The 14,343-nt window shown below is 44.2% G+C and overlaps 1 protein-coding gene across 1 annotated transcript in view; it reads left to right on the forward strand.

Moving 5' to 3' along the window:
* Positions 1–14,343, forward strand: part of LOC118770159 (mucin-19-like) — a 34,604-nt gene that overhangs the window by 13,129 nt on the left and 7,132 nt on the right. The window contains exons 20-33 of the mRNA XM_036517643.1: positions 167–321; positions 1,431–1,569; positions 2,081–2,191; positions 2,504–2,701; positions 2,977–3,231; positions 3,483–3,639; positions 4,071–4,184; positions 4,332–4,470; positions 4,590–4,618; positions 4,711–4,769; positions 9,669–9,918; positions 9,955–10,155; positions 13,129–13,332; positions 13,947–14,188. Coding sequence (XP_036373536.1) covers positions 167–321; positions 1,431–1,569; positions 2,081–2,191; positions 2,504–2,701; positions 2,977–3,231; positions 3,483–3,639; positions 4,071–4,184; positions 4,332–4,470; positions 4,590–4,618; positions 4,711–4,769; positions 9,669–9,918; positions 9,955–10,155; positions 13,129–13,332; positions 13,947–14,188 — 2,253 coding nt within the window. The remainder of the gene's footprint in view (positions 1–166; positions 322–1,430; positions 1,570–2,080; positions 2,192–2,503; positions 2,702–2,976; positions 3,232–3,482; positions 3,640–4,070; positions 4,185–4,331; positions 4,471–4,589; positions 4,619–4,710; positions 4,770–9,668; positions 9,919–9,954; positions 10,156–13,128; positions 13,333–13,946; positions 14,189–14,343) is intronic.

Below are 14,343 nucleotides of genomic sequence, written 5' to 3' on the forward strand. Positions count from 1 at the left end.
AATACAGCTGCCACATATAAAATTACACATAATGGAAATGTGTAATTATGTTAGATATGTTCCATTAAGAATAATAGTTCAACTAAACCAATCAAATTTAGCAAAGTATGATCAGGTAATGTGAGATCTAAGATATGTGAAATAGATGTGTGTCCTCTCTCTATAGAGCACTGTAGCAGCCTGCAGGAGTGGATGCTACTGCCCTGAGGGCAAGTATGAGGACCATAACGGCACCTGTGTGTCCCCTAAAGACTGCACCTGCATGTGGAATGACATGGTTTACAGGACGGGACAGCGTGTTGACATGAAATGCCGAACATGGTAAGTATACAGCAGTCTCTTCAGCCACCATTAGTCCTGTTAAATGAGTGTTCAGAATATCAGTATTTGTTCACCCATCAAGTCCCTCAAAATATTATAATAAAATTAAATATGCAATATATAATAAATCTCTTATTGTCTTGCTATCCAAGACCTCCCATTCCACTCACCCAATCAGTAACATAGGTAACCTGCGATTCCATTGGTTGACAAAATGGCCGGTGACATTTGGGCAAACGTATTCTGAAATGATGTTATTGCCTTGAGTTTCACAGTAATGTTGCCACAGAGAAAATCAGGAGTGGAGCAAAGAATTGCAGGAGCTCAAGTGCAGATCACATGGGAATTTGAGTCCTCAGTGGATTCCAAACATGTTACCACGCTGGGACCATCAGCAAATGAGTTTATCCATGTTAATTGGAAACTACCCCCCTAGTAACGTCCAGCACATTTATGATGCCAGCATGGTACTATTATACATGGCTGGCGAAGGAACACACACTGCTCAGACACACACACTTTTTGCTTTCATTTCTATGTCACATGTTGCTGATGTCACCATGCAGCTAGAGGCAGCCTTCTTTCCAGGTGTCTCTAAAAAGTGAACAGCTGAGCAAAAGAGGGGGGAGAGCTATGCATGGAGTCGCTGGTGCCCAATTTTCATGCATGGGGAGACCATTAGTCAGCATTTTGACTGGGTACTTACAACAGTTTGGTTGCTTGGTAAATGCTGTTTGTTTTAGCTGGGATGTTGGTATACAAGGCTGTGTTTGGGGCCTACTGCGACCAGAGCACTAGGTGGTTTGGGCTGTTTTGGTTCACTAGGACTGTTGAGTGTCCATCTATTTTTGCCAGTAGAATTGTAGAGCCACCACTGTCAGTGCTGACCCATAACACCTGACTGCTACCTGCCATGTCTCCCCGAGTTGGAGACAGAGTTCTCAGGGGACCTGTCCTGCCAAGAGAGAGTAAATATTCAGTGATCAGAACCTGGATTGACTTCAAGCCCCTGCAGCCTTAAACTCTGAAATCAGGAAGGGTTTGTAAGGCTCTGACTGTTTGTACACTGTGGATGTAAGACTCTGACTGCTTGTACACTGATTTTGCAGCACATGTGAGAGTGGGAAGTGGATATGTTATTCCAAGCCATGCACTGGGACATGCCAGGTACATGGGCATGGCCATTTCCAGACATTCGACTCAAAGTGGTACCATTTCGAGGGTAACTGCGAGTACACAATGGTGCAGGTGAGTATGGTTACCTGGAGATGGGTGGGGGGGGGTGCTTCAGTGAATTATTCAGCTGTATAAATAGACATGGGGGTAGAATTAAGCAAAAAGGATGTGAGTCATCTGGGATAAGGGTAACCAAAAGGCAAGCAGGTAATGTACTGTACTGTGAAGAAATACCCATGCATTACTCAGTGTTACTCAGTGTTACTCAGCGTTGCTCAGCATTTTTCTGCGTTACTCTGCGTTACTTGGCATTATTCAGTGTTACTCAGCATTTTTCTGCGTTACTCAGCGTTACTCGACCTTACTTAGTGTTAGTCAATGTTAGTCAGCGTTGTTCAGCGTTACTCAGCATTACTTAGCGTTACTCAGCGTTACTCAGCGTTACTTAGTGTTACTTGGCGTTACTCGGCGTTACTCTTCTCTGGCAGTATCTGGCAGGGTGTGGCTGTGGGGAGGGGGCAGAACGGGCAGTCAGTGTGCTGCTTACCTGTTGAGTTGATCGTGGTGCTCTGTCCTGTGGCAGGACGCCTGTGGCAGGGGATCTGGACAGGGGACCTTCTCCATCCGAATAGAGAGTGTCCCATGCTGTGATGAGGGCCTGACCTGCTCTCGGCGTATCAAACTGGACCTGCAGGTATCCTGCCCACTGCTCTCCTACACCATCCCACTGCTGTCCTACACCATCCCACTGCTGTCCTACACCATCCCACTCCTGTCCTACACCATCCCACTCCTGTCCTACACCATCCCACTGCTCTCCTACTGCTGTCCTACACCATCCCACTCCTGTCCTACACCATCCCATACTGCATTCTCACACCCCATTCTCCTCCCCACACCGCATTCTCACACCCCATTCTCCTCCCTACACTGCATTCCCGCATTCTGCTTCCCATGTTTTTTCCCACAATTCCTTTGGTGACAGACTTCTTCTCCATTGGAACAGGGTAAAATCAGGCTGACTTTAGATGAATTGAAGGTGACACACTCATTCCTGGATCCTTCGTACATCATCCCAGTGAAGCCTCTGTACTCAGTCCACACTGTGGGCCTCTACTACATGATCTCAGTGGAAAGCATGGGCATCACCCTGATATGGGACAAGCACACCAGAGTTTCCATCACTCTTGGGGACAGCTGGAAAGTGAGAGCTTTTTAGTTTGCTAAATTTAGATATCATAGATTGTACTACAACTATTTTGTAAGTATTTAAAAAACAGTGTGTATTACTTTAATACTGTGGCCAGATTGAATTGACTGTTGGAGTCAGAAACATGAACTTGCATATTTGCTACTGTAACTGCATGCAGCATATGGCTCTGTGTGTCTGGCCAGCTAATATTGGGCAGAACTGTCCAGCGTGTATGTGGGCAAGACTTCAGCATCTGCTGCTCTGCTCTGTCCTTCACTGATTGACAGGGAAAGGTGTGTGGCCTCTGTGGGAACTTCAATGACAGAGAGAGGGACGACTTCCAGCTGAAGGGGTCGATGGAGGAGGTGGTGAATGCAGTGAGATTCGGAAATAGCTGGAAGATGTCCTTCCCTGTCTGCACAGACATGCCTACAGAAGGCAACATTGACGACGGCTTCCCCTGCAAGCGCAACTCCTACTGCGCCCACTGGGCCCAGCGACGCTGCATGCTGATCCACAGCGACATCTTCAAGGACTGCAAGGTACCGGGGTGGCCTCCAGTGGCACACCTGGCACCACATTCCCACCGTCAGCACAATTCAGCTCCTTAGTCTGCTGTTAAGATGCCCCACAGTCTGTGTGATGCAGCTGTTAGATGGAATTGCTGTCTTTTCACTTAGAAGGGAACAGTTCTGTAGTTTTACTGTTTGATCACTTGTTACCACCACACTATTTTTTTTTGTGGTGGAGCCCCTCCCTGTGTAGTGAAGCTGCTGTCGGGTGTGTGATGCAGGTGGACCCTGATCCCTACTACGAGGCCTGCATCCTTGAGTCTTGCTCCTGCAACATGGTGGGAACCTTCCAAGGCTTCTGCACTGCTGTGGCCACGTATGCGGAGGCGTGCAGCGAGCACGGCGTCTGTGTGGAATGGAGGACCCCCGATCGCTGCCGTATGTATCACCAGACTCACACACAGACTGGGTGCTTATCAATTATACATGTTCTCTGGGACTTTTACATGCGGCAGCAATACAATGGCAGCAGTATGGCATTTTGGAAGGGCAGCTGTTGAGAAGGCGGCAGGTTTGTTCCCTGGGTCAGATGCTGCTTGTGTACACTTTTATGAAGTGATTAACCCCAATGGCCGAGCTACAATATCCACCTTTGCAGTATAAACATGTAACTTCCAAATGTAAGCCATGGCAGTTGCCCCGGTGATGGCTTTCTGCCATAAATTCTACTGATAATAACAACTATCACATGCTTGTTATTGACTTGGTGGTGCTGCAAAAAGTGTTACTGCTGAAATAGTATTTTAATATCACTGTTAAAGTATGCAAAGCCAGTGTTCATATGTATATGTGTGTTTGCACCCCCACAGCTGTGTACTGTGACTACTACAACAAAGAGCATGAGTACAGCTGGCATTATGAGCCATGTGGGGTTTCCAGTCCAACCTGTGGCAAAAACAATAAGTTCCTTGGGAAGCTTGAAGGTAACAGAATTGAATTTAGTCCATCAGGTTGTTTGTTAGAATGATGTTGATCATTTTTACTGGGGGAAGTTTTATGTTGACGGGATTTGAGTGCACCTGTTCGGTTTGATTTTTGTCTGTGTCTCAGAGGCAGTGATATTTCCACAGGCTGTTACCCCAGGTGTAGGCAGCCAGGGCACTATTTTGATGAGAACACCAGGAGATGCACCACCTTGAAGAATTGCACCTGTTTTTACAATGAAACTGTGCCACCAGGTGGATCTGTAACAACGCACAATGAGACCTGGTGAGTGGGTCAATCTTAAGTGGTTCACTTAACAGCAAACTCTTTAATGAATACGATTAATAGTGTATTTGTAAAATATGTATGACACTAATGATAAAATGTTTTTCTTTTTAATGCAGCATTTGTGTAAATGGAGGTTTTCGTTGTGGTAAGACAGCTTTTCTTCTATATGTATAATTAAGATATTGGATAAATAGAAAATCCAGACTAACAAAAATATCTACATTTTCAATTCAACAGTTCCTTTCACTTCAACAACTACAAGTACAACAACTACAACTGTATCAACAACTACACCTACCCCAACACCAACTGAATCTACAACTACAACAACCACTACAACAACCACTACAACTGAATCAACAACGACGCCTACAGTAACTCCAACACCAACTGTATCGACAACTACACCTACGGCAACTCCAACACCAACTGAATCAACAACTACAACTACAACTACAACAACAACTACAACTGAATCAACAACTACACCTACAATATCCCCAACACCAACTGAATCAACAACTACACCTACAGTATCTCCAACACCAACTGAATCAACAACTACAACAACTACAACTGAATCTACAACTACACCTACGGTAACCCCAACACCAACTGTATCAACAACTACACCTACAGTAACTCCAACACCAACTGTATCAACAACTACACCTACAGTAACTCCAACACCAACTGAATCAACAACTATAACTACAACAACAACTACAACTGAATCAACAACTACACCTACAGTAACTCCAACACCAACTGAATCAACAACTACAACTACGACTACAACAACTACAACTGAATCAACAACTACACCTACAATATCTCCAACACCAACTGTATCAACAACTACACCTACCATATCCCCAACACCAACTGGATCAACAACTACACCTACAGTTACTCCAACACCAACTGAATCTACAACTACAACAACAACTACAACTGAATCAACAACTACACCTACCATATCCCCAACACCAACTGTATCAACAACTACACCTACAGTAACTCCAACACCAACTGAATCAACAACTACTCCTACAGTTACTCCAACACCAACTGAATCAACAACTACAACTACAACAACAACTACAACTGAATCAACAACTACACCTACCATATCCCCAACACCAACTGGATCAACAACTACACCTACAGTAACTCCAACACCAACTGAATCAACAACTACAACTGAATCTACAACTACACCCACGGTAACTCCAACACCAACTGTATCAACAACTACACCTACAGTAACTCCAACACCAACTGAATCAACAACTACACCTACAGTTACTCCAACACCAACTGAATCAACAACTACAACTACAACAACTACAACTGAATCAACAACTACACCTACCATATCCCCAACACCAACTGCATCAACAACTACACCTACAGTAACTCCGACACCAACTGAATCTACAACTACAACTGGATCAACAACTACACCTACAGTTACTCCAACACCAACTGTATCAACAACTACACCTACAGTAACTCCAACACCAACTGAATCTACAACTACAACTGTATCAACAACTACACCTACAGTAACTCCAACACCAACTGAATCAACAACTACAACTACAACAACTACTACAACTGAATCAACAACTACACCTACAATATCTCCAACACCAACTGTATCAACAACTACACCTACAGTAACTCCAACAGCAACTGAATCAACAACTACAACTACAACTACAACAACAACAACAACTACAACTGAATCAACAACTACACCTACAATATCCCCAACACCAACTGTATCAACAACTACACCTACAGTAACTCCAACAGCAACTGAATCAACAACTACAACTACAACTACAACAACAACAACTACAACTGAATCAACAACTACACCTACAATATCCCCAACACCAACTGTATCAACAACTACACCTACAGTAACTCCAACACCAACTGTATCTACAACTACACCTACAGTAACTCCAACACCAACTGAATCAACAACTACAACTGAATCTACAACTACACCTACAGTAACTCCAACACCAACTGTATCAACAACTACACCTACAGTTACTCCAACACCAACTGGATCAACAACAACAACTGAATCAACAACTACACCTACAACAACAACTACAACTGAATCAACAACTACACCTACAATATCTCCAACACCAACTGTATCAACAACTACACCTACAGTAACTCCAACACCAACTGAATCTACAACGACACCTACAGTAACTCCAACACCAACTGAATCAACAACTACAACTACAACAACAACTACAACTGAATCAACTACACCTACCATATCCCCAACACCAACTGGATCAACAACTACACCTACAGTAACTCCAACACCAACTGAATCAACAACTACAACTGAATCTACAACTACACCTACGGTAACTCCAACACCAACTGTATCAACAACTACACCTACAGTAACTCCAACACCAACTGGATCAACAACTACAACAACAACTACAACTGAATCAACAACTACACCTACAGTAACTCCAACACCAACTGAATCTACAACTACAACTGAATCTACAACTACACCTACGGTAACTCCAACACCAACTGTATCAACAACTACACCTACAGTTACTCCAACACCAACTGGATCAACAACTACAACTATGACTACAACAACTACAACTGAATCAACAACTACACCTACAATATCTCCAACACCAACTGTATCAACAACTACACCTACAGTAACTCCAACACCAACTGAATCAACAACTACAACTGTATCAACAACTACACCTACAGTAACTCCAACACCAACTGAATCTACAACTACACCTACAGTAACTCCAACACCAACTGAATCAACAACTACAACTACAACAACTACTACAACTGAATCAACAACTACACCTACCATATCCCCAACACCAACTGGATCAACAACTACACCTACAGTAACTCCAACACCAACTGAATCAACAACTACAACTACAACAACTACTACAACTGAATCAACAACTACACCTACCATATCTCCAACACCAACTGTATCAACAACTACACCTACAGTATCTCCAACACCAACTGAATCAACAACTACAACTACAACTACAACAACAACAACTACAACTGAATCAACAACTACACCTACAATATCTCCAACACCAACTGTATCAACAACTACACCTACAGTAACTCCAACACCAACTGAATCTACAACTACAACTGTATCAACAACTACACCTACAGTAACTCCAACACCAACTGAATCTACAACTACACCTACAGTAACTCCAACACCAACTGAATCAACAACTACAACTACAACAACTACTACAACTGAATCAACAACTACACCTACCATATCCCCAACACCAACTGGATCAACAACTACACCTACAGTAACTCCAACACCAACTGAATCAACAACTACAACTGAATCTACAACTACACCTACAGTAACTCCAACACCAACTGTATCAACAACTACACCTACAGTTACTCCAACACCAACTGGATCAACAACTACAACTGAATCAACAACTACACCTACAATATCTCCAACACCAACTGTATCAACAACTACACCTACAGTATCTCCAACACCAACTGAATCAACAACTACAACTACAACTACAACAACAACAACTACAACTGAATCAACAACTACACCTACAATATCCCCAACACCAACTGAATCAACAACTACAGTAACTCCAACACCAACTGAATCAACAACTACAACTGTATCAACAACTACACCTACAGTTACTCCAACACCAACTGTATCAACAACTACACCTACAGTAACTCCAACACCAACTGAATCTACAACTACAACTGTATCAACAACTACACCTACAGTAACTCCAACACCAACTGAATCAACAACTACAACTACAACAACTACTACAACTGAATCAACAACTACACCTACAATATCTCCAACACCAACTGTATCAACAACTACACCTACAGTAACTCCAACAGCAACTGAATCAACAACTACAACTACAACTACAACAACAACAACTACAACTGAATCAACAACTACACCTACAATATCCCCAACACCAACTGAATCAACAACTACACCTACAGTATCTCCAACACCAACTGTATCAACAACTACACCTACAGTAACTCCAACACCAACTGAATCAACAACTACAACTGTATCAACAACTACACCTACAGTTACTCCAACACCTACTGTATCAACAACTACACCTACAGTAACTCCAACACCAACTGTATCTACAACTACACCTACAGTAACTCCAACACCAACTGAATCAACAACTACAACTACAACAACTACTACAACTGAATCAACAACTACACCTACCATATCCCCAACACCAACTGGATCAACAACTACACCTACAGTAACTCCAACACCAACTGAATCAACAACTACAACTGAATCAACAACTACACCTACAATATCTCCAACACCAACTGTATCAACAACTACACCTACAGTATCTCCAACACCAACTGAATCAACAACTACAACTACAACTACAACAACAACAACTACAACTGAATCAACAACTACACCTACAATATCCCCAACACCAACTGAATCAACAACTACACCTACAGTAACTCCAACACCAACTGTATCAACAACTACACCTACAGTTACTCCAACACCAACTGAATCAACAACTACAACTGAATCAACAACTACACCTACAATATCTCCAACACCAACTGTATCAACAACTACACCTACAGTATCTCCAACACCAACTGAATCAACAACTACAACTACAACTACAACAACAACAACTACAACTGAATCAACAACTACACCTACAATATCCCCAACACCAACTGAATCAACAACTACAACTGTATCAACAACTACACCTACAGTTACTCCAACACCAACTGTATCAACAACTACACCTACAGTAACTCCAACACCAACTGAATCTACAACTACAACTGTATCAACAACTACACCTACAGTAACTCCAACACCAACTGAATCAACAACTACAACTACAACAACTACTACAACTGAATCAACAACTACACCTACAATATCTCCAACACCAACTGGATCAACAACTACACCTACAGTAACTCCAACACCAACTGAATCAACAACTACAACTGAATCTACAACTACACCTACAGTAACTCCAACACCAACTGTATCAACAACTACACCTACAGTTACTCCAACACCAACTGGATCAACAACAACAACTGAATCAACAACTACACCTACAACAACAACTACAACTGAATCAACAACTACACCTTCCATATCCCCAACACCAACTGTATCAACAACTACACCTACAGTTACTCCAACACCAACTGGATCAACAACTACAACTACAACAACAACTACAACTGAATCAACAACTACACCTTCCATATCCCCAACACCAACTGTATCAACAACTACACCTACAGTTACTCCAACACCAACTGAATCAACAACTACAACTACAACAACAACTACAACTGAATCAACAACTACACCTACCATATCCCCAACACCAACTGTATCAACAACTACACCTACTGCAACTCCAACACCAACTGAATCAACAACTACACCTACAGTAACTCCAACACCAACTGCATCAACAACTACACCTACAGTTACTCCAACACCAACTAAATCAACAACTACAACTGTATCAACAACTACAAGCACAGTAACACCGCCACCAGGTATGCTCTGCCTTTGCGTAAGTCATGGTTCCACTAAGTGTCTGGCTTAGGCTGCCATGAATTCATTTTTTTTCATCAGAACTGACTTTTCCACCATGCAGTGCCCAGCATTCCTGCTTATATTTTTTCAGCCCTTTGCCTCAGGCTGAGTAATGTTGTACATACATGTTCTTTGACAAGAGTTGCTTCTGGATACTTTCCAATGCACACCATCGCCTTGCTTTGTTTTGAATGCCATGCATGGATACTGCACACATATTGTTTAATGTGTTTCTCCCAGATGCCGAAGAGTAAAAACAGGGGAAATTGATTTTTAGTTGATATAACACATATTTGCAAGGAATGTGTCCCAAATTCCTTTAAAATTGCCACAGGAAAATACAAAAGGATTATGAGCAGAGGATCAAATAGTCAGTCAGTGAGCAAGGCAACAAGACAGGAAAGATATAGGAATTACATCAACCACAGATGGACTGTATGATATATGATATATATACTATATGATTATATGATGATCTGTTGATTAAACAAGGCTAAAAAAGTGATAAAATCTAATGCCAATGATACAAATTGGTGCCCCCTGAAGAATCACAATGGCAAGGAAAAGTCCCTGTAGTGGACAAAGAAGGAGGAAACCTGGGGGAGAATTAGACTGAGTGGGAGAGTATGGAGTTATATAAGGGTCAAAATGGCTTGAATCTATATTTCATAACTTGAATTATTGAATGCATTTAGTGAATTTAAGATCATTCATGTTAAATGTCAACCCATGCAAAATTCTCATACATTCCCATATCAATGCAAAAGGTTCTAAGTACCAGCTACGGCTACTCTTCAGTTTTGACTTCTGGTATCATTTCATTTTTTTTTCAAGTAAAAACATTTCAAGTTTTCCTAGTTCTTTAGGTTTGGTGGCTGCATTTTCAAATGTACTGGCCAGCTGAATAATAGTGTAAGGGACAGATTGCAGCCACCTGATATTTGCTTTGCTCAGGATGCAGTGGGGCCAGGGCAGGGTCTGCAGGTATTTGGGGGGGCATAGCAGTGTAGGGTCTGCAGGTATTTGGGGGCGTAGCAGTGTAGGGTCTGCAGGTATTTGGGGGGGCATAGCAGTGTAGGGTCTGCAGGTATTCAGGGGCGTAGCAGTGTAGGGTCTGCAGGTATTCAGGGGCGTAGCAGTGTAGGGTCTGCAGGTATTCAGGGGCGTAGCAGTGTAGGGTCTGCAGGTATTCAGGGGCATAGCAGTGTAGGGTCTGCAGGTATTCAGGGGCGTAGCAGTGTAGGGTCTGCAGGTATTCAGGGGCGTAGCAGTGTAGGGTCTGCAGGTATTTGGGGGGGCATAGCAGTGTAGGGTCTGCAGGTATTCAGGGGCGTAGCAGCGTAGGGTCTGCAGGTATTCGGGGGCGTAGCAGTGTAGGGTCTGCAGGTATTCAGGGGCATAGCAGTGTAGGGTCTGCAGGTATTCAGGGGCGTAGCAGCGTAGGGTCTGCAGGTATTCAGGGACGTAGCAGTGTAGGGTCTGCAGGTATTCAGGGGCGTAGCAGTGTAGGGTCTGCAGGTATTCGGGGGCGTAGCAGCGTAGGGTCTGCAGGTATTCGGGGGGGCGTAGCAGCGTAGGGTCTGCAGGTATTCAGGGACGTAGCAGTGTAGGGTCTGAAGGTATTCAGGGGCGTAGCAGTGTAGGGTCTGCAGGTAATCAGGGGCATAGCAGTGTAGGGTCTGCAGGTATTCAGGGGCGTAGCAGCGTAGGGTCTGCAGGTATTCGGGGGCGTAGCAGTGTAGGGTCTGCAGGTATTTGGGGGGGCATAGCAGTGTAGGGTCTGCAGGTATTCAGGGGCATAGCAGTGTAGGGTCTGCAGGTATTCAGGGGCGTAGCAGCGTAGGGTCTGCAGGTATTCAGGGACGTAGCAGTGTAGGGTCTGCAGGTATTCAGGGGCGTAGCAGTGTAGGGTCTGCAGGTATTCGGGGGCGTAGCAGCGTAGGGTCTGCAGGTATTCGGGGGGGGCGTAGCAGCGTAGGGTCTGCAGGTATTCAGGGACGTAGCAGTGTAGGGTCTGAAGGTATTCAGGGGCGTAGCAGTGTAGGGTCTGCAGGTAATCAGGGGCATAGCAGTGTAGGGTCTGCAGGTATTCAGGGGCGTAGCAGCGTAGGGTCTGCAGGTATTTGGGGGGGCATAGCAGTGTAGGGTCTGCAGGTATTCAGGGGCGTAGCAGCGTAGGGTCTGCAGGTATTCGGGGGCATAGCAGTGTAGGGTCTGAAGGTATTCAGGGGCGTAGCAGCGTAGGGTCTGCAGGTATTTGGGGGGGCATAGCAGTGTAGGGTCTGCAGGTATTCAGGGGCGTAGCAGCGTAGGGTCTGCAGGTATTTGGGGGGGCATAGCAGTGTAGGGTCTGCAGGTATTCGGGGGCGTAGCAGCGTAGGGTCTGCAGGTATTCGGGGGGGGCGTAGCAGCGTAGGGTCTGCAGGTATTCAGGGACGTAGCAGTGTAGGGTCTGCAGGTATTCAGGGGCGTAGCAGCGTAGGGTCTGCAGGTATTCAGGGGCGTAGCAGTGTAGGGTCTGCAGGTATTCGGGGGCGTAGCAGCGTAGGGTCTGCAGGTATTCGGGGGCGTAGCAGCGTAGGGTCTGCAGGTATTCGGGGGCGTAGCAGCGTAGGGTCTGCAGGTATTCAGGGGCGTAGCAGTGTAGGGTCTGCAGGTATTCGGGGGGCATAGCAGCGTAGATCCTGGGAGGTTGTTGGAGTGCATTCAAACGGTCCTGAGGAGTTCCCCTCATACGGATGTGGGGGGGTCTCCGGGGGCCTCGGGGGCCAGTGGAAGGGTATGCCTCATGGATCCAGGAGTGTGATGCGAGGGATCCTGCATACATATTAAACATGCATCCATCCATGAAGCCAGAGGTAGTAGTTTACATGTATTTGAGATCATAAAAGGATTTGAATTCAGCTCCTGACTTGCCAGCTGTTTTCCTGCAGGGTGTAGATGCACGGATGAAGATGGGAAAATATGGCAGTGTGGTTCCAAGTGGACAGATGCATGTCGAGAGAAGATATGTGACAATGGAACAATTTACGAAGAAGCAGATGTAAAGTGCCCTGCTGTGGCAGAGCCAGACTGCCCCTACAAAACCAAAGTCCCACTGCAGGACTGCCCGGAATGCTTCGAATGGGAGTGTGACTGTGAGTTCAGTGTAAAAATACATTTATTAATTAAATAAAAATAGGTAACCACTAACCTACCTAACCACTATACAACTGCCATTGAATTTGAAATGTAACTCAACTCTACACTTAGGCTAAATATGAAAATAGCAAATGTATCAAAACAAATATGATGTTGAATGTACAGAATGAAAACTAGACCATCCTCTGAAGACTGTTTGACTCTAATGTAAGCATTTTCATTTTTGCAAAAATACAGGAATTGAATATTGCTTTATGTGATCTTCCTTTGAGTCACAGGCTTATATTTTAGGTAGCAAGGTAACATTCAGTCATGCATTGCAGTGAGCACTGATAGTTAAAAACTAAAATGTTATTGTTAAAAAATGTTCAAATTACTTTTAAAAGGGAAGGTGACGTTTTTGCTTTTATACATGCATTTTTGAAAATGATTTCCAAGTAAACAGCTTCTAAACTGACTTCACCAACCACTGCTGTGAGACAGTGAAAGAGAGGAGGGTTCTGGGTGATACTAAGACATGCTTCTAACTGGGGCGATCACATGTAACACCACTCACAGCAAGTAAAATGCCTGGTTGGTTAATTTAATCACCTGACCTTTTTCTTCCCAGGCCGGTGCACACTCTATGGAGACCCTCACTATATTAGCTTTAATGGCACAAGATACACCTACCTCGATAACTGCACTTACATCCTGATGGAGGAGAAGAAGCCAATTTATGACTTTTCAGTTATGGTGGACAACTATTACCGACCTACAGTGATGGACGGCTCCTTCTCCAAGGGCATCATACTGAACTATGGCAGCAATCATGTGACCCTCACTGTGGTAGCAGCACAGAAAGCCATTCAGGTGAGACTTTGTGCAACAGGCACAGTCTGTAACAGTCTGAACGCAGAGCCTAGCCTGTGCAGTTGCTGCAGGGTCCTGCTGGAGGGATGGCAGCTATGTCTGACAGCGCCGCTGGATGGTCTCACACAGTCTCAGACTGCCACAGCTCCACTGTA

This window comes from Megalops cyprinoides, chromosome 23, assembly GCF_013368585.1.
Source record: "Megalops cyprinoides isolate fMegCyp1 chromosome 23, fMegCyp1.pri, whole genome shotgun sequence".
Lineage (NCBI taxonomy): Eukaryota > Metazoa > Chordata > Actinopteri > Elopiformes > Megalopidae > Megalops > Megalops cyprinoides.